Source organism: Rattus norvegicus, chromosome 7 (assembly GCF_036323735.1).
Source record: "Rattus norvegicus strain BN/NHsdMcwi chromosome 7, GRCr8, whole genome shotgun sequence".
Lineage (NCBI taxonomy): Eukaryota > Metazoa > Chordata > Mammalia > Rodentia > Muridae > Rattus > Rattus norvegicus.
The window spans coordinates 48,272,871-48,294,510 of record NC_086025.1 but is presented as its reverse complement, the minus strand read 5'-3'; the positions used below and the strand labels follow the sequence as shown (position 1 = coordinate 48,294,510).

Sequence of the window (21,640 nt, the reverse complement as noted above, 5' to 3'; positions counted from 1 at the left end):
TTTTTTTTTCATATATTTTGTTTATACTTGAAATTCTCCATAATTAAATTAAGTGGCAGCGGGAGTTGGTTGATGGCAGGAGAGAGGACTTGGTGGTCAAGATGGCTGCTCTTTCAGAGAACCCAGACTTTGGTTCTTAGCACCCATCTCTAGGATAGCTTGCACTACAGGTCCAGGGGGGTCTGATTTCCCTGACCTCTGCAGTACCCACCACACACATACATAGTCAAAGTTAGTAACACCAGGTCTTTAATGAAAGAAGACATTACAGGGCTGGCTAGATGGTCTCTCTGGTACTCAGAGTGTAAGGAGAGAAGTGACTCCTGTGAGTTGTGTGCTGACTTGCACTGTGGCACACTTAGACATGTACACGATGAATGCAATATGCTTTAAAAATGAATTAAGAGTTGTTAACTTTGGGGGCTGGAGAAGTGGCTTGCTGGTTAAACTCTCTTGTTCTTCAGCAAGCTAGTGGGCAGCAGTTCTCCATGGCCTGTGCTTCAGTCGCTGCCTACAGGCTCTTGCCTGAGTTCCTTCCTTTGTAGTGATGGATGTGGTGTAGCCGTAAGCTGAAGTACACTCTTCTCAGCTCGCTTTTGGTCAGTATGTAATCCCAGTAACAGGAAGAAAACTAAAACACTGTTATTAAAATTTAAATATTTTCTTTATGCAATTAAAATTAATATAATTTTCTACCCTTTCCTGTTAGATTAAAATTAGTAACTCCATTTTCATGGATTATTGGCTTGGCTTAATTTTTTTTTTCTTTTTTTTGGAGCTGGGGACCGAACCCAGGGCCTTGCGCTTGCTAGGCAAGCGCTCTACCACTGAGCTAAATCCCCAACCCTGGCTTACATTTTTTATTATGACTTTTGGTTTTCTTTTTTCACAAAACCTTTTTCTAATAGTTAAATAAATCAACTTTATATCTAGAAAATACTAATGCATAAAAATCTTCTTGGGGAAATGTTCTTGTTCCTTCAGAGGAACCAGGCTCAGTTTCCGGGACCCATATGACAGCTCATAGTTAGAAGTCTAGCTCCAGTTCCAGGGGTCCAAAGCCTCCCTTTTGTTAGCTGTGGCCCTCCTTTGCAGCTCTCTAGGGATCTTTCCTAGCTTCTCATGGATTGGCCCAAATCACAGAGCTTTCTACCGCCCTATCTGCCCCAACACAAAAGTTTTGTTTGCCTTCAGGAATATCAGCTAAATTTATAAATGGAGAATCCCACGGTTCATATTAAACAGTGTTTGTTACAAATAAAACAGCATTTGTTCATGACGTTCTCTAATGTCTTATATGTATTCCCTGATACTTCTTAAAATTTAACATTTTTTTAGCTTCTGTGTAATTTTTAAATCTGCATAGTTTTGTGAACTAAGTTATAAAGAAACTGGATGATTTATGTTTTTTTCTGAGATCTTGTACCTCATGAAGTTTTAAATTGTTACAAATGAGATATTTTAGAGTTGTAAAAAAGGGTGAGTAAAAACTGTTGAAATGCTGTTATTTTTTAAGTAATGTATGTTTGAAAATGGTTTTAATTATTTAAGTATGACAGTGAAGCCCTAAGTCAAGTGCGATGCCACACAAGTGTAATTCTAGCAACGTGGGAACTGAGGCAAGAGGTCGCTCGGGACCTGAGGCCACCCTGGACTGTTCTGTCCCACTGCCAGAGCAGTACTTCTGAAAGTACTGTGCTTGTCTTTAAATATTCTGTAAGTACTGAGACTACTCTTGTTCTCTTTTCCAGATACGGAATATATGAACGCTGCCGAGAATTGGTGGAAGCAGGTTATGACGTACGGCAACCGGACAAAGAGAACGTTACACTTCTTCACTGGGCTGCCATCAATAACAGAATAGATTTAGTCAAGTACGTGTTCTGGGCTGCTGTAATAGGCTTTTGGGTTTTCGATTGCTTTAACATTACTGAAGTGACTTATCATAAGGACTAACAATTTCCAAAATCAATAGCTTTCATGGTGTATATTCTGTATATTTAAAAGAAAAACAAAAAACCCAAAAACTCATGTTTCACTTATTGAAGATTTACATGAATTGAGTCCTATAGAGTACTTTTCCATACATATTTCCTTTTGCCATAATTGTTGAGATAACCCCATTTGAGGTGGAGCAATTAAGGGAGGAACTCAAGTAGGAAGCTTGACTGTACTTCCCATTGTCACATAGCTAATAAAGGGAAGGGTAAAGGAAGGTAGAATGAGACTGGAACTTATTCTTAGTATGGATTCTAGGAGGGAAAGGCAGCAAGGAAAACAGTAACAGGTGACATTCTTACATTCCCACCAGGCAGGGCGTAAATCTTTATCATTAATAAGAAAGAGCTAGGAGCCGAGTGACAGGGGTCGCAGTAATCTTTGAGTCTTTGGTCCAAAGATAATTCAGCAAGGATATGCATCTAAAACACCCTGCTTTACGTGGACAGGTAAGTGCAGCACGGAGAGGAGAGGGAAGAGCAGCAGACACGGAGGCCAGGGGAAGGAAGTCCTAGAGTTGTCCCCGAGAGGTGGCGTCCTGTAGAACATGCTGTCTGTTCCTTCACCCTCCCTCAGTTTCTTGACTCTCCTGGGTCCACTCTCAGGTGTGATTCAGTTGGTTGGGAGCCACTTCATTTCCTCTTGAAGGGGACGTCCAGTGTACGCCTGCTTTTCTGTGCCGCCCATCCCACAGGCCAGTGCATCTTTCTGGCCTTTGTAGCTGTTGAGGAATCGATGTGAGCATTGTGCATTTGAAGTTTGGTTTTGTTTGGTTCCTTTTAAGGTTTTCCATTTCTTCTTTCTGCAGTTTGACATATATCTGTAAAGTATGGATTTTTTTTATCTTGAATTTGAATTCAAATAATTTTGGTTTTTTTTTTTTAGGTTTGGTTGTTTGAATATGCGTGGACTAGGGAGTGGCACTATTAGGTATGGCCTCGTTGGAGTAGGTGTGGTCTTGTTGGAAGTGTTTCACTGTGGGCGTAGCCCTCCTCTTAGCCACGTGGGAGCCAGTTTTCTCCCGACTGCAGTCAAATCAAGATAGAGAACTCTCAGCTCCTCCAGCACCATGCCTGCTTGGATGCTGTCATGCTTCTTGCGTTGATGATAGTGAACTGACCTCTGAACCTGTAAGCCAGCTCCAATTAAATATTGACCCTTATAAGAGTTGCCTTGGTCATGGTGTCTGTTCACAGAATTGGAAACCCTAGCTAAGACAGTAGGTTAGGATTTTTATTAGTTCTGGAAAAAATCTTTTTAGCTAAGGATTTTTTTTTTCTTTTTTTAGGAGCTGGGGACCGAACCCAGGGCCTTGCGCTTGCTAGGCAAGTGCTCTATCACTGAGCTAAATCCCCAACCCCTTAAGGATTTTTTTTTTAAATTACATTTTTCTTTGCCTTAGCCAGTTTTATTTCTTCTTTTGAAAACTTTAGATCTCAAGCCAGTTTCTTAAATCAGTTATATGGATTTTGTTAAACTTTGTATTTTGAGTTGTTAATATATGTAGGGTATTTGTCATGTGTCAGATATATATCTGGCAAAGATTCTGTTCATCTTGGGGGCTTCCTGTTCATTTGATTATTTGTTTAGCTGCCCTGAAGAAGCTTTTTAGTTTCTGTGCTTTTTCTTTGGAGCTCTTAGTATTCTCTTAAGAAAGATTCTTCTGGTCCCTTTTTGGGGGAGAGCTGAGTCTGCTCACTTAGGTTACAAAAGAGGTTGAGGATCTTGTTTAATGTGTGAAGTTTTAATAATTATATTTCTAGTACAGTCCTCATGCTGTTCTTGACGTTAGTTCCCCAAGTACCAACTTCTCTGGAAAAGGTGCACTGAAAACATTCTGCAGATTCTGAATGGTTACATGGTAAAGTCACAAAGGTGGAGTCTGGAATCACACTATACAGTGATGACCAGGGACACACAAGCCCCTACACATTAAAAGAAGAGTTTGGATTATTACTGCAGCTACAGTTTGTACTCATGTTCTAAGGTTCACAGTTGCAGAGCATGAAGACCCTTCTTTACTAGCACTTCCAGGAGCAAAATTGCTTCCTCATTACTGAAATACCTGCTTGTATTTACTTGATGCTAACTATACTTTGTGTTAGAAAACACAAATTTTTAAGTGACATTTATGTGGCCCATCAACCATTATTTTTGTTACAAGCTAATATTTGATAATTGCTTTGGTGGCAAAAGTTACCGTCAATTTCTTAGCCTTTCTAGAGTTTTAAATATGTTCTGGATTGATTCTAGTAGGTGTCTCTTCTGGAGAAATGTGTCTTGTAGCTATTGACTTTTGTCTTTTAAATACTTGTTAATGTTCTTGTTCATTGGTGGTCCCTCTGCAAAACCTGAGAATATTAGTGCCTGCAAGAACATTGTTTGGTGATGCCCTATAAAATGATAGTTTGTATAAAAGAGACATCATCCAGGTATTTTATTTACAAGCTGTAAGCCTAGACTGGGCCGGTTTGGAGCTATTCAAACTTGTATCCCAGCTCTGCGTTCCTTGTTACTTGATGTTTCTCATGGCTACATGCTCATGGCCCATCTCTCATGGTGACCTCCTCCTCCTCTGTGGTCTTCTTTTCCTCTCCTTTCTCTACCTGTGACCTCCAGCCAGGTATCTGAAAACCTGCCTTCCTCTATCTACTGCCCAAGATATAGCCCTTTATTGACCAATGAACTTTGGGAACAGGATAACCTACCATCATTTAGTTTATTGAGGATCTCTTTGTCAGGGGGCAACCAGACCTTGGGAGTCAGTATTTAGCATTTGAATATATAGCAGTACCCTGCAGTAGCCTTTTTTTTTTTTTTTTTTTGGTAGTATTGAACAGGAGCTTGAATATAAAGATAAATATAAAAGTAAGAGTGAGTTAGAAGGTTCCGTTAAGAGCATATCCCCTTGTGGGGGTCCTAGAACCTCAGCGTGGTAGCTCCCTACTGCCTGCATCTCTGGTTTCACGGGAGCTCACATCTTCTTATAGCCTCCTGGGCACTTGACTCATGTATAAAACCACACACATATACAAAATTAAAAATATAAATAAAATCTGTGCAAAATAAGAGTTTAAGTGTTTGTCATTTTGAGTTCAAATGTTACATCTGAGGTAAAAAATACCATATTATAAAAACATAGTATTCTCTTCCAGGAGTTCATAGTAAAAAACGTAATAAAAAGTCAGTCACTCTTCTTGACAATCATGTAATAATTACCCGACACTGACTTGAATCATATTAAATCCACCAAGTAAAAATGAGTCACAAGATATAAACTATCTCTAAAGGAAAGAATTAAATTATTTAAAAAGAAATCCCAATTGAGGTTTTGAAGTTTTTTGGCTTTAGATTTAGTCTTTTCAAAATATTTTCAATCAGACATGTAAAGGACCAATTCAGACCTACTTAAACATTTGTGTGTGTGTGTGTGTGTGTGTGTGTGTGTGTGTGTGTGTGTGTGTGTTTTAAGATTTATTTATCATGTAGTGTTCTGCCTGCATATATGCCTGCAGGCCAGAAGAGGGGATCCCACCAGATCTCATAGGAGGCTACGAGCCACCATGAGGTTCTGGGAACCTCTGAGCCATCTCTGTGGCCCCCTACATTTGTGTTCCTAATAGAACCCAGGCATGGTGATGACGCACCTTCCATTCCAGCTCCTCCTCCAGGTTAGACTGTGCTACAAAGTGATACCTTGTGTCCAAAGGAAAAGAATCCCATATCCCAGAACTGTTTCCTTGGGTTTCTTTAACTGTGTTGCACGATGGAGAACTTGGTCTTTATATTATATAATGTTTTACAAGGTCAGTTGAATGCATATTTATATGAAGAGTGTTTTCTGAATTAAACATGTAAGTATGGCTATATTAAGAGTTTAGAACTGTGTGCCTTAAGAGTGAATGCATTTATTATTTAAAAAATTGCTTAGAATGGCTTTTATGTCCCAATCATATGTATCTATATATGACTTATATACCTCATGCCTTAAAGGCATTTATATTTAAAATTCATTGGGATGATTAGTCCATAATTAAGCATCCAACAAGCAAAGCAGCTAGTCTTGTTCATTTTGGAATCTATAAAAATGCTGTGACAATAATGTGTTAGGTAACAAAGTTGCCTTTTTCTTTTTAAACAATGTCTTTTACAGCAAATAGGGCATAGTAAAGGATCTTTACCTCTCATTTATAAGTGGTGTTCTGAATGCATGGTAGCATTCTTTTGCGTCTGCTGCTTGATTTAATCTTTACCTCTCCTCTGAGGAAAGTAGAGCTTAAAACATTGCTTTACTCAAAGTAAACTGTGCCTTGGCTGTTCTATGCTCAACTAATTGACTCCAGAATTTGTATGTTGTTCAGATCTTTGAGGTTGCCTAAATATCTTTTTATATGATTTGGCTTTTTTACTCTTCCTTTTATATTTTAGTTTTCATTCTTTACATGCGTTGCATCCTAACCACAGTTTCCCGAACTTCCTCTCCTCCTAGTCTTCCCCCCACTTCCCCTCTTACCCTAGATCTACTACTCTTCTGTTTCCCTTTTAAAAAAGGCCTCCCAGGGATATTAATTGAACATGTCATAACAAATTACACTAAGATTAGCCACAAACACTCACATCAAGGCTGCATGAGGCAACTCATTAGGAGAAGGATCCCAAGTGTAGGCATAAGAGTTACAGGTACCCCCTCCCCCTCCCACTATTAGGGGGTCCCACGAGAACGATTATGAAACTATAAGTTATATGTAGAGGCCCTAGCTCAGACCCATTCAGGGTTTGTGGTTGTCATTTCAGTTTCTGTGAGCCCCTATGAGCCTGCTTAGTTGACACTGCAGGCTGTGATGTCCTCAACCCCTCTGGCTCCTAGAATCCTTCCTTCTTTTTTGGGGTTCCCCTGCATTCCCAGTGTTTGGCTGTGATTCTCCGCAGCTGTTCCTATCGCTTGCTGGCTCACTCATCTTTGATGATAGATGAGCTAGGCACTGATCTATGAGTAGAGAACAATACCAGTAGAAATTATTTCTTTGACTTTTTTTTTTTTTTTTTTTTTTTTTTGCCAGTCATATTTGGTCATATTCTAGGTCTCTAGGCTTACTAGCCTCTGGTTCTTAGCCATCCACACAGTGTTAGGTGTGGGCTCCCCCTTGTGGTGTAGGCCTCAAGCTGTACCAGTCATTGGTTGGCCACTCTCACAGGTTCTGTGCCACCATTACCCCAGCACATCCTGCAGGCAGAACAGATTGTAGGTTGAAGATTTTGTGGCTGCGTTGATGTCCCAGTCCCACTGTTGGGAACTTTGGTTATAGAAGATGGCCATTTGGGGCTCTTTATTCCCCATTAGTAGGAGACTCTTATAGATATATGGAGTTTCCACTGCACGGGAATTCTGCTTTGCCCCCTACATCCTCCCCAGTCCCATCCATCTCTCCCCACAACCCTCCTGCTCCCATTTTCATCCTCCCAAGTCCACTTGCAAAATTCTTTCTATTTCTCCTTCCCAGTGAGATCCATGTGTTCCCTCCATGCCCATGAGCCCTCTTTGTGTTACTTAGCGCCCCCCAGCTTTAAAAATCATTTCCTTTTTCTTCTAGAACAAAAAAGTTATGTGTTTAATATGAAATTGTACTAAAGATGCTTTTTAAACTTCAAAAGCGCTGTTTATCTTCAAAGGCACAAAGTAGGTTGATAGCTCAAGTGGAAGGTGTTTTATTTTTCGCATAATTTCTTATACTGATGATGAAAACTAAATTACTACAAATTTTATTTTACAGATACTATATTTCGAAAGGTGCTATTGTGGATCAACTTGGAGGAGACCTGAATTCAACTCCATTGCACTGGGCCACAAGGTGTACATTTACTTCTATGTCACTCTTCCCCTTAGGCTCCTTTACTTTTTACAAAATTGGTTTACTGCTTGCTGCCCAGTGTTGTCTTCACTGGGAACAAAGTTACACACTGTTCCTAGGGAAACAGGCTAGTCCAGTTGTAAATGTGATACTTTGGAAGCGTGCATGCATTTACAGTCTAACAGATTAGATAGTTCTTGGGGGTTTTAGGATCATATTGGAATGTACTCGCTTAGTAATTACTATGTTTTCATTTTCAAAGCTGTTGTTCCAATTAAGACTCCTGTGTCTTGTTTTAAAGCAACTTGATAAAGCATGTGGTTTGACTTGTCAGCATTACTGTTTCTCAAGTATCCTCTTCTTCAGATGACTGTCTTTGAAATGACTTAATGTCTAAATGTTTGTCTTTCCATATTTTAGACAAGGCCATTTATCCATGGTTGTACAACTAATGAAATATGGTGCAGATCCCTCATTGATCGATGGTGAAGGGTGCAGCTGTATCCACTTGGCTGCTCAGTTTGGACATACCTCAATTGTTGCTTACCTTATAGCAAAAGGACAGGTAAAGAAGTCTTAATAGTGTGTGTTCTAATCATATGTTATTTATGGCTTAAATGCCTGATATTTGTAGCATTACATTTTTTATACCTTAAAATACTTAAGTGGTAGTCTTTGATGATGAAGAGAGTAAAAAATATAGTTATTTTTATACTGAGTTTTAGTGTACTTAAAATAAGAACAAATACAGTCACAAGTTAAGATAATTCTCTGTTAAATTGGTTTTTAAATTTTAAGTGTGATAGAAATAAGTAGTGGAAAGTAAGGGAAAGATATGTAATCTATTTTTCCTTTAAATATTTCCCTTAGATATTGTCTCAATTAGGATTTCTATTGCTGTGATAAAGCACCACGAGTAAAAGCAGCTTACAGAGGAGACGTTTTGTTTACTTATATTACACCACACATAGTCCTGCTGTCAGGACAGGAGCTGACGCAGAGGGAGGGAGCACTGCTGACTGCCTCACTCTGTATGTTTTGTTCAGCCTGCTTTTTTTTATAGCACCTAGGACTATGAGAGAACCTGGTATGGCACCACCCACAGTGAGATAGGCCCTCCCACATCAATCATTGATCAAGAAAATGTACCACAAGCTTGCCCATGGGCCACAGTCTGTGGGTACATGTTTTTCAGTTGAGGTTCCCTCTTCTAAACTGGCTGTAATCTGTGTCACGTGAAACTGACCTGTACAATTGACCTCATGCCAACTTGACATAGAATCATTACAGTTCCACCAGAACCTTTCCTTTCCCATTTGTCCCCAAGGTGGTATGCTAATCTTATCACAATATAAAACAAAGTCGCATAGTCTTTAAAAAATTCACACTTTAAAAGTTGGGTGTCTTTAAGATATGTAGAGTGTAAAATAATTATTATATTAATATAGATTTCATAAAATTAGTACAGCAGCAGTTTATTCCTTAGCCAGCAGACTCCCCAATAACTGCACAGAGAGACAAAGTTTTATGTCTCAAAAACATTGATAAAAACATTATGCCTACACCAGAGTCTATCTAAAATATAATAGGTCTCATAGCTATAGGCTTCTGCAAAATTGAAAAAAAGTCAAACTAAAATCTTTGTAAGTCCAAGAAGGAAGAACCAGGATAAAGTCACAGCCTGAACAAATTAAGATAATTCTTTGTTAAGTTGGTTTTAAAGTATAAGACTGATAGAAATAAGTAGTGGAAACTAAGGGAAAATGTATAATCTATTTTTAAAATCAAACTGGAAGCCAGTGTGAAGAGCTCAGTGTCACACATCTGGGATTCCCTGACAAACTTGTGGGCTCCTTCAGACGCTTTTCACAGCCATCCCAACACATGGCAGCTTGTCTTCTAGGTTCAGGCTGGCTTCACCTCAGCCTGGTGCTGACTTGGTTCCATGGTTCTGGCGTCTCTAAATACTACAGTCTCCGATGCAGTTGGGATGCGCCTATACCTCTTCTGGCCTCACTTCCAGACTCCAGTCCCACCACACAGTGCCAAGGCTCAGTTGGTCTCTATGACCTCTTCATGCCATCAAAATCAGTAGCAGCTGGATGACTCTTAGACTCCAAGTTCAGCTGTCAGCATTGAATGTACCGCAGCCCCCTCTGGACCACAGCTTCTGTGTGCTGACCCTGAGGAAATACTCCTACACTTTGTATTTGCAGTGATGCTAGTCTCTTTAATCACTGCTAATCTCTAACTAGCTAACCAATGTAAATCAGTCTAGAAAAGGAAATATTTTACTTCAGTGGTGCTGGTCTCTTGTTAACCACAGCCAACTCTTTAGCTCCAGTTGACCAGTACTGCAGCTTCTGAAAGCCCTGGGCTGGGTCCTCTCTGGAAGGAGGTGATTGAGCAGAGTGTTGGTGTGGGCAAGACTTGGTCTTGCAAAAGTAAGCGTTGCTTAGTATTAATAATACTCTCTTTGATTCTTGGTTATATTGGGGCCAAAAGCTGATGGCTTCTCCTTTTGCTTAACAACAGGGAATTAGGTAAAGGATTTATTGTTAGCACTCTCTTTTCTGGCCAGGCAACCAGAAACCCTTCACTGCCCAGCTTTGTGAACCAGAGAGGAAGGCAAGGCAAAGAATTAAGATACTTTATACAGGCAAATATGCACAGACACATATACATTCATACGTCTCTCTCTGGCCAGACTGGACTCTCTGTCTCAGTCAACTCCACATGGATTCATGCATGCTTACGGGCATACACATATACCTACATCATTTATACAAACAAGCAAGCATATACATTTGGATGGATAGACAGATGGGCCAGAGCTCCCCAAGTCACCACAGCATACCACACAACACCACCTTTATTTCTTTTCTCTGGCCTTTTTAAAGACAAAAGTTCTTAGAAAATTACTTCACAGATAAAATGTGACACAAAGTAGGAGTTACAGAAGGATGCTGATACTCAGTTCAGAGTAGTATTTCAGTCTCTGCTCATTATAAGTTCAAACAGCAGTTGTCTTATCATGTGCACACCTGTGCTTCATCCTGGGACCTGAATGCCTTTTCTTGAACATGAGTTTGTTCCAGGCCTCTCTCTCTAGTGTAATTATGAAAGCTCATTGTGTTCTTACTATTCTGAGGAGTGGGCAGATTCTATTCTTGATTCTAACTTTATTATATCTTTCTAGCAAACAACTAAAACAATCTGTTAAAATTTTCTTCCTAAGATTATTTGAAGCAAATCAGGAGTTCTATAAAATCATCAATTCGCTCCAACAGCATCAATTCATAAAAGTTATGTTATTCTGTATGAAATCTAATCAGTAGGTTAGGCTAATGCCCAGAGATTACTATATTAATTTAATAATGACAGGAAGGCATGTGAGCTGCAAGAAGCATCCCTGAGATGCAGTCTCTTTGGGACCTTGCTTCATAGACTCACCCATTGCAGACCATGCCAAAGCTGGGGCCACCTCCAGGACGGTAGATAGCCTTAACCGCTCCTACAGGGCTTCGGACAGTCAGTCCTGTGTGTTCTTTAAGAGGCTCGGAGAATTTCTCTCTGAAACTTCATGGGCCAGGCCTCCATCATGTGCTTTCTTTCAACATTCTTACTTTCCGAGCTCCCTCAGAACAGCCCACTGAGCTCTCGAGCAGTCAACAACTATTCCAGCACCAAGTACAGTATCACCACACACAGTCTTCCCGACACACATGGTCAAGTCTGTCACAAGTACCCATGACCTGGTACAACTTCTGCTTTAGTTAGTGTTCCTACTGCTATGATACAACATCAAGACCACAAGCAGCTTGGGGAGGAGGCCTTTACCTTGCTTACACACACGTCCAGGCAGCAAGCTCTGGTCAAAGGGAGTCAGGGCAGGGACCTGGGGGGAACCCGGAGGCAGGAGCCGATTGACACAAAGGCCATGGAGGAGTATTGCTTATTGCCTTGCTCCTCATGGCTTAATCATACTGCTTCCTTATAGCACCCAAGGCCACCAGCTCAGCATGGCACCACCCACAGTGATCTGAGCCCTCTCAAACCAACCCTCAAGAAAATGTACCACAGGCAAGTCTGGGGACATTATCTCAGTTGAGGTTCCCAGTTCTGAAATGATCCTAATTTGTGTCATGTTGCCCTAAAACTAGGCAGTGCAAATAATGAAACTTGCCATCTGAATTGATTTTATCTACTGATAATTTTCTATTTTAATAACCTTTTAAGGGGAATGATTTTAAAAGTAACAAAACATGTCTTATCTTTCTGCTGCATCAAATTATGCAGTTTCTGTCAGGAAACATGGAATTTAAGTTCTTGATGTTGATTATTTTTCTTTTGAGTGTGCATCAGTGAGCATAAAATCACATTAATTATATACCTATTCACTAATTATATACCTATTCAACATATCGCACTTTTATAATAAATATTTTATTAACAGAAATACCATCTAGATTCTCTTCTGCTTCTTTTTTACTGATTGTATAAAATCAGAATATGTTGTGTTTTAGAAAGTGAATATTGCAAAACAATGTCATACATCGAGTTTCATTCTGGGACAGACTAGTAAAAGTTGTTGTTTGTTCTAGATTAAGATTATGTCATAATAGTGGTTGAAGACTACTGACAATTCTAAAATTGCAAAGGTCATTAAATGTAAACTGTGACAAGGGAAGGGTAAGGCTTAATTTATAAACCACTTAGCTAGTTAATGGCAGTACTTAGCTTTAGTTAAAAGTTATGAGACAGACTTGCATAAAGCGTTCCCACCTGAGTAGTAATGTATTAGATTGTATAATGTATAAATTAGATGTTTCCAACTAATTTTGGTTAGGACCTTAAAATTCTGCTGTCTGGTTTATTATCAGGATGTAGATATGATGGATCAGAACGGAATGACACCTTTAATGTGGGCAGCTTATAGAACACATAGGTATGTAATCGTTATGGACTACTCAGATCATTCGGCATAATACAGTGTGGAGAGTGGGATTAGCAGATGCTACACCAGTGCTGTGGAAGCCCGTGCACAGCTAGTGCACAGCACCAGTTACTCTTGGCCTGCTTTGCTCTCTGTACTTTGGCTCAGTAATCTTCTTAAATCTGAAAATGGAAGAAGAGGTTATTTTTTTTAAAGTAATTATCTTTTCATGTGATTCTGTTTAAGTTTTCATTTATTCATGTATTCATTTGTAAGTTGTCTGAAATCATTTTTGGATCAGTCTAAACTGAAATACAATATTTTTTTATTCTTCAAATATATAGGTGTTAATATCACAAATTCTCAGATTAAAAATAGGAAAGTCAGGTCCAAGTGTGCTGTCTCTCAGCACCATATCCACTTATCCAGGGTTGTGCGTACATGGCAGCTCATGTTGGAATGTGGCTTAATTACTGACTGTAACAGTATCAAGGCTAGAGTAGATGTTGTGAGATGAATGGGAATGCAGCCACAGTCAGTGTAGTCTCTGTAATGATTTCGATAATTGAAATTAGGGTTGTTGTTGTTGTTTGTTTGTTTTTTTCCTTTTCAGTGTGGATCCAACTAGATTGCTTTTAACATTCAATGTTTCAGTTAACCTTGGTGACAAGTATCACAAAAACACTGCTCTGCACTGGGCAGTCCTAGCAGGGAACACCACAGTCATTAGTCTTCTTCTGGAAGCTGGAGGGAACGTGGATGCCCAGAATGTCAAGGTAAATATGTCCTGCTGTGGATGGAGAAGGAAGGCACTAACATGAATTTTTCTGGAAAACATGTTTTTTTTTTTGTTTTGTTTTTTTTTTTTTTTAAGACTGATAATTGGAAGAAACTTATTATTTAGTTTAGTCCCTTGCTTCTTCAGAATAATTTGTTTTTAAAACAGGTAATTTAATGTCATCTTATGATATTAAGTTAGTTTTTATAGTTTGTAGATGGCCTTTTTATTAGTGAATTTGAACTAGACTTTAGAAATTACATGCTTCTAACTTACACAAATGAAGGACAGTAGCTTTCTGGTTCTTAATACCATTATGTATAAGTTTATAGTTACAAAATACACTATCCAATCAGTAAAATAGCACAGCTGGTAAAACCACTGTGTATAAAGGCTGGTGACTTTTGAACCCATCCGTGTAAAGATATGGAGGGAGAGAGCCAGCTCTCTGTGTGTCCTCTGACCATGTGTGTGCCATGGCGCAGCGCACATGTGCCTCATATCTTCTCACAGGGTAGTGACAGCAGTAGTGAAGACACATTCATAGTAAATTGGAGTCATGCTTTGACTTGGTCATTTTAGTAGCTTATCTTTAAAGAACAAGACTTTTAAATTTTGATAAAACACTTTATGATATTTATAGAATAACAGTGAATTAACCCCGGATAAGGATACAGAATTAATCTAAGTGCCAAGTACAATTTAATATGTGTACTTTGAGTTTTAAGAATTTGCACACATCATGAAACATGTACAAACACAAGACTGTGCTGGGGACCTGCCAGGGTGACTCAGTGGACAGAAGGCGCTGGTTGCCAAGCCTGACAACCTGAGTTCTACCCCAGGACTCCCATGGTGGAAGGAGAGAACTGACCCTTTCAAGTCGTCCTCTGACTGCCGCCTGGGTCCCATGGTACTGGTGCACTCACATAAACACAACCATAAGTGGCCAAAAATTGGTTCTGTTGGTAATCTCAAGTTTCTGATTAATCTTTTGCATTTTTAAAGGCTTAGGGCCCTTTAGCAGTGAGCTGAACAACTGCAGATACTGTCAGGAGTCACTGTCTTGGGACAAACGTTTTTAAGGATTAGCTGTAATTTATAGTATTTTCTGAGCCATGTTTTATAAATGCCTAGAGGATATATGCTAATTACATATAAAGGGAGTTTAAGCTATATACTAACCTGAAATAGCCAATCAAAAAGTAGGTATCTCTTGCTGGATCAAGGCATCTCTTTATGTTCTAATGACAAATTTTCCCTTTTTTGGTTACTTTTAGAAGAGAAGGTTAGACTTAAAAATGGGTTGTGCTGTGTTTTGTTTGGTTTTGAACTTTTATTTCATAGCTTAGTGAATTTTTAGAAACTAGCCTAATTACAAATTTTGAGTTTAGTTTAAATATTTTAAACTATAAAATTGATTTAAGAAATTGTGTGTTTTTTTTTTAGTTTTTTAACTTTTAAGTCATGTTCCTATGCAGGGTGGTCAGAAACGTCCACTAACCACTTGGAAAAAGGAAAGTTGTCCACTGTAGTGACTGGCATGTGTTGAGCGTTTAACAGTTACCTACAGGCTAAAAGAAGAAGGTGTGCAGTCTTTAGTTTTACCCCAGCTGGCATTTATGATAGGCAGGGTACCATTCTGCTACTTGAGAAATGATAGAGTAATGTTTGCCTTTGCAGAGTATTTAAAGGGAATGCTCTGAAAATTCTTAACACTGGCTTTAGTAAACTGCTGCTCAGGACAAAAGGATACGGATGATGCTTAACTAAACTGACCAGAGGTTTTATAGGAAAAGGTAACAGAAGAGACCTCAGTTTTATCACCTACATTCCTTCCCATCTTACTCTCTTTTGACTTTCAGAGTGCCAGTCATAAGGGTCATGTAGTAGAAATATGTTTCAAGATATTTCTTATATCACCGAAAGAAAAAGTACAGCAAGGAATTAGTTTCAATTTGCTTTTTCTTAATTGCTATATTAATATATTTGAACTACAATGTACCAAACAGTCATGCAAGCAAGATGGCACAGTTCTGTAGTTTGAAACCAGTGCTGTATTCATATAAACCTTAGGACAGTTTTCCTTAGTCATGATCTTTAAGTATTTGCTGTGTGTTTGAAAATCTTAACATCTTTTCAAATAATCAAAATTTGTGGTCTTCTCTAACCATTGCTATACCTTTAATGTTGATAAGATATAAAAGTCCAAAACAAATTTCAGCAGAAAAGTAATGGCAAGAGTGGGGGTGCTTGAGAGTATTCACATTAGTTTCCCCTCATCTGTTCTGGGTTCAGGCATATTATGATGTGGTACCAAGCTCAGAACACCCCGAAGATCTGCAGGGCCGGATACTGAGCTTACTAATGTGCCTGTAGACATTTTATTTAAATTCACACCCTTCTAAAACTACTCACAGGGGTTTTGTTGATAACTTTATTTTATCTGACACAGATTCAAAGTTGACTGTTAAAAAGAAAAAAGTTCCATTCCCCTATTAGAGACTGAATCCAGGACTCGGTGTGTGCTAGGCAAACATTCTACCACTGAGTAGACATATCCTCTAGTGTGAAACAACGACTAGGGTATAGTGCTCTTCCTGGAGTAACATTATAGCTAAAGGAAATTAAGTCTAAAATTCATTTGCTTATGCAGCATCCACAGTTTGAGGGGAAAATATCTGTCTACTTTGCTAAGAATGATTATTGTTCCTAAATATTCTTTTCATATAATTAAAAGTAGAAAGTAAGAATGAAATACTGTTTCTTTTGGGATCTAGCATTCTTTGTATGCTTGAAGTGTGGTCACCACTTTCAGTAGAAACCATTTCTTCATTCATTCAGTAAATATTGGTTCATTGGTAGGTTATTGGAATGTTCAAGACAGATTAGGGTCTGTGTTGGTCTCAGAACATACGTTTTCTTGAAGAAATAAAGTAGTAAATCAATGGACAATCTGAACTGAATGATGAACCTGAGAAGGTGACAGTGCTGTGAAGATTACTCTGAGGTGATGCATTCCTTGGAGGCTCTGAGGAGATAAGTGGTAGACAGATTTTCCTGTAGAGAAATCTGCTCTTGGCAAGGCTCGGGAGTGAAAGTCTAAGTTTTGGGTGCAGATTGGAGGCTGGCTTAGGACAGCAAGTGAGGAGTGACTTGAGAGACAGGTGCCAGCTCAGCAAGGCTCTGTGACAGGAAGCTTAGTTGTGTATGAAGTCTAGTGTCCAGACAGGTTTGCAGAGACTGTCGTTGGATGTGCTTTTTCATTTAGATGCTATTTTGATTGGAGAAGTGATGGAGTCGTTGAGAGGGGACAGTAGAAAGACTAGGAAGTAGTCAGGCCAGCCTGGTGGTTTGTTGTTGCTTTTGAATGATCTTGTTAGTTTCGCCAAGGAGTAGAGATGGAGCTGGCTGAGAGGACTTAGAGATAATATCTAAATATTGTCAGATGGGTTAGATTTGAGAGCGAAGGAAAGCGTCACTGACGGCACGGGTTGTCAGTTCAGTTATCTGTTCAGTTAACTTGTCTTTCCACACGTGTTGAGACTGTGAATGCTGACAGGAAGTGCTCTTTTGAGGGGAAGATGATAGGAATTTATTCTAATATTTAGCACGAAGATGATGCCTTTTCTCTGTGTACCATTTAAAGCTAATTAGGCCACTGCAGATTTTGAAAAGGAAATTTCATCTTAAAATCTCCAACATGATTTTTTGTCCATAATTTTGACATTTATTATTTCATTTTTCACTTTAAGTACTAGGAAAGATCATTTTACTAAAAATGAATTGTAGGGGCTGGGGAGATGATATCTTAGCAATTAGGAGCACTTGTTGGTCTTGCAGAGGACCGGAGTTCATTTCCCAGCGCTCACAGGGTGGTTCACAACCATTTATAACTCCAGTTTCAAGGGATCTAACATCCAACTGGCAGGCACCATGCATGCATGTGGTGCACATACATACATGCAGGCAAAACACTAATACACATTGAATAAAATAAATATGTCTTTAAAAGTTAAGTAAAAATAAATTGTCAGTGTAGGATGTAGCTGCAAATCTAGGTATGATTTCAAAGCTATAAAAAGTTACTCTTCAGACAAGATAAAACCGACATTCTCTGCTGTAATTACCTAGCTATTTGGTCCTAGCCTAAAGTAATTACTTCAAAAATATGGTTAATTTATGTTAACTAGAAATTGCTTTTGCTGCAAATTGCTTGTTTGAAAAAGAAATTAGATTCCTTTAATATATAAAATAAAATTTTTTATCAAAATAAGACAACTTTGAAGACTATTTTAATAAATAAATAACTTTAAAGTATTTAAAGTCTGTTTTTGGAAGAGTAAGAAGTAGCTGAATACTCCAGATTAGGTCACTGATGGATCTGGGATGGCATGGACTTGTTTAATTTGGGGAAGAAGATCATTGTTTTTCATAAGATGAATATCAGAAGAATTTTACAGTCCTAGGTTATAGTTAAATAGCAACCATAGGGTAAAAAAATAATTCTCTACTAAGAATAAAAAACAAATTATGGCTTATGTCATTTTTTTTTTTTACTATGGTGGTTTTGTTAATTTTTAAGGATCTTATTTTGTAGTTACAGTTACATAGGTAGAGTTAGAAATTTAATTTGGGAAGAACAATTAATGTGTTACCCAAGCATTTTCCAAAATTTTCTTTCTAAAACTGTCAAAGGGTGTCAGTAGACAGAAGAATACTGTAGTTTCTTGGAAGGAGATGAGAATTGCTGGCGACGAAGTTGTCGATCAGTCTTGAACACCCGACCTCGATGGTCTCTAACTTGGTTTAACAGTAAGATTCAGTCCCAGTGAGACACAGCTTCAAGGGACCTTCCACCTTAGCCATGGTTATTTGACCAAAACCCCTGAAGAATTTCTTGTATTTACTACCAGCGACATAGTCTATAAGTACTCCATGTGGACCTTGCTGATGTTACTGTCGTTAGTAATATTTACTACTTTGGCTGTGACATGGAGTAAGCAATATAGACTTGATTCCAAACCCTGGTTTTAATCTAACTCTGGAATTGTTTGTTTATTTTGCCATCGGAATAAAAGAACTATACAGTCAGGTGACTAGAGAAGTTGAAAGGTTTTTTTAAAGCTCCCTCAATCTTTCTGTCTAGGCAATCCTTAGGTGTCACATGGCCCTCTAGTGGAAGGGGTGCTCAGCTGGACCGAGGCAACTGCAGGATATTCTGGGAGTTGTTACCCAAGGGATGGCTATTATTCAGGTAATATTTATAGTTTGGATTAATTAGCTGATTCTGAAAACTTAGGTGATGGAATTCTGGAATAAGCAAGGAATATCTAAAATAAAATATCCCTATTTGTTAAAGGCTCACCTAGATTAGCCCATTCCTTTTAAATACCATTGGTTTTTCTATTAACAATGTGCTTGGGCTTTTGAAAATTTTTATTATTGTTGTTTGTTTGTTTATAATTCTTTGTTGTTATATAGTAGTGTTATGCCTCATTTTTTTTTTGCTTTTAAAAGTATATTCCATGCTTGATAAATTATTATCTCTCCCCAAAATGGGATTCTGTTTATTTTTTTTTTAATCCAGCATTTTGAAGTTAAATTTCAGTGGTTATTTTTAAAAAGTAATTTGAGAATCATTCTTCACATTTTGGCAGCTTTATCTTTTTTATTTAAAGAGTCAGATAAATAGAGGACATTAAATAGATTGGAAATGTAGGTGTCTAATTTACAAAAGTAATAGAAGACTTAAATTAGAAAAAGCAAACAAGGGACCGTCTAGGAGTGAGTTGTGTTTTTCTTGTTGCTTGATGTGTACTGTATTCCTGCGTTCTTGTTTAGTTAAAGGACCTCATAGCTTCTAACCTGAATGAAATTCTCTTCTCTCAGCCATCTCTTGTCACGTCGGGACTTTCTGTGGTGGATGAGTGTGTGGCAAGGTGAATGCCAGTGTAGTGGAAGAGGTAGACACTGGCTTCTTCTTTCTTCCCTAGGCTCTGGTTAAGGCACTCACCATCCCTGAGATAAAACGGGTTCCCACAGCGTGGTACAGTGTTACACTTACCACACTCCGTGTTAGGGTGTGCGCTAACTGATAAACTTATTGATAGCCTCTGATCCAGCAGGGACTAAAATACCTACTTTTTGATTTGCTCTCTAATTTGTCAAAAATGCAAGCAAAAATAGAATATAGAGTATAAAATGAGAAAATATATTTTCTTTTGTGTTTTGGATGGGAAATGATAACAGGTATGTAATAATTAGGTTGTTAAATTGATTTTACCCAATGTCAGAAACGATTGTTGATGAGTTTATGTAGTCAGTTTATTTTTATGGAATTTCTTTAAAAGTTATTTGTGAAAATATTAGTTTTATTTTTAATGTGAATTTCTTATATTTACATTTTCAGGGCGAATCAGCACTTGATTTGGCAAAGCAAAGAAAAAACGTGTGGATGATCAACCATTTGCAGGAGGCAAGGCAGGCGAAGGGTTACGACAACCCGTCCTTCCTCAGAAAGCTGAAGGCTGACAAGGTAACCCGAGGCTAGGAGCTTGCGGCCTTCAGACTGTAGTTCACTCTGCAGAGATGTTCACATGCCTTTAAGTTTTACATTTTCCATTGGAGTGTTTAAAGTATGTTTTCATCCAAAGAAAGATGAGAGTATTTAACACAGTTCCTTAGAATTATTTGTGGTCTGCACTGGGATACTTAAGGAAGTGGGTTTAGCTCTCCATTGGTAAGCAACAACAGTTCCATCTAACTGGGCTTCAGTAGATAAAAGCACTCTGCATGCATGTGCATTTGTAGATGTAATAATGAACTGTGAACCATCTTAGTCTTATTGTGAATTTTTCTAAACGGAGTACTATAGCTCCAATTAATCGAGCTTTTTATTCTTTGTGATGTATTATGACTTTCAGAGAGAAAGTTTCCATTTTTGACTTTCGTAGAAAGTCCATTTTCTCCCATGAACCTTCAGTTTTATAGTTTATGGCTGTTAGCCTAACTGTCTACTTATAATAGGATTTTAAAACTATTTCACAAATGCAGAGGCTATGTTCTTTAGAAAATATTATTTTCACTAAAAATGAAGATATTACTTAGCTGGCATTAAAAATGCATATGTTTAAATAAACAATAATAGTATATATTTTAGCTTTAAAGTAATCACAACTTGAATGACAGTAAGTTGTTCTTTCTTATCAACTTTTTATAGAGAAATTGAGTACTTAAGCTTTACTAATGGCAATACTAAAATCACGGAAGTTAATATTAATCCATTAATATAGAGATAAATAGTGCGTTATACAAGTTAATATTAATCCATTAATATAGAGATAAATAGTGCATTATACTTGAGAGCAGCAGCTCACTACTGTAAGGATTCAGACTTCCTTGCAGACGGAGAGCCCCTGGCCCATCACAGTGATGCCAGAGCAGCTGTATTCGGAGTTTGTTGGCTTAGACAGGAGTTCTGAAAGTTCACAGATAAGGGCAATGAGTTATCTTGTGTGCCATGTTAATACTTTCAGTCATTTCATAGCTGTGATCTAGAAACTTACTTATTTTGATTTCACTGTTGCCACACGTTAGAACAGCCTGCTCCACACACGGAAAAGTGACTAACTTATCTATGATAAGGACATTTGACTTTCTCTGCAAGGTTCCACAGTTTGACTTTGCCGAATGTAAATATTCAAACCTTCTCCTATAGTCAGATGAAGTGTTTCTTAATTTAAGATAATATATTAATGTATAAATTCTTTATTAATATATTTGAGGTTATATATTTGGATATTGTTTCTATGTAAAGAGAGAGCTTCAGGGACTAGAGAGATGGCTCAGTGGTTAAGAACACACGGTGTCCTTGCAGAGTACCTGAGTAGCCATGTAGAGCAACTCAGAACCCTGTAATTTTTGCCCCCTCTAGCCCCAGAGACAACACAGTCATTTGCTTCTTCTCCAACAGTACAAATAATTAAAAATTAAAAGTAAATCCTAAAACTGAGAGAAAGAGCTTTGGGGGCTGCAGAGATGGCACAGCAAGTAGAGAGAGTATTTGTCTCACCATCA

At 38.2% G+C, this 21,640-nt stretch overlaps 1 protein-coding gene across 3 annotated transcripts in view; it reads left to right on the top strand.

Moving 5' to 3' along the window:
• Zdhhc17 (zinc finger DHHC-type palmitoyltransferase 17) overlaps positions 1–21,640 on the top strand; it is a 63,732-nt gene that overhangs the window by 25,490 nt on the left and 16,602 nt on the right. For 2 of the 3 annotated variants that reach the window (XM_063264044.1, NM_001039340.1), the window contains 6 exon segments: positions 1,752–1,874; positions 7,770–7,847; positions 8,268–8,412; positions 12,731–12,795; positions 13,397–13,559; positions 19,974–20,099. In XM_063264044.1, the coding sequence (XP_063120114.1) occupies positions 1,752–1,874; positions 7,770–7,847; positions 8,268–8,412; positions 12,731–12,795; positions 13,397–13,559; positions 19,974–20,099 (700 nt within the window). 3 annotated transcript variants of the gene reach the window in all.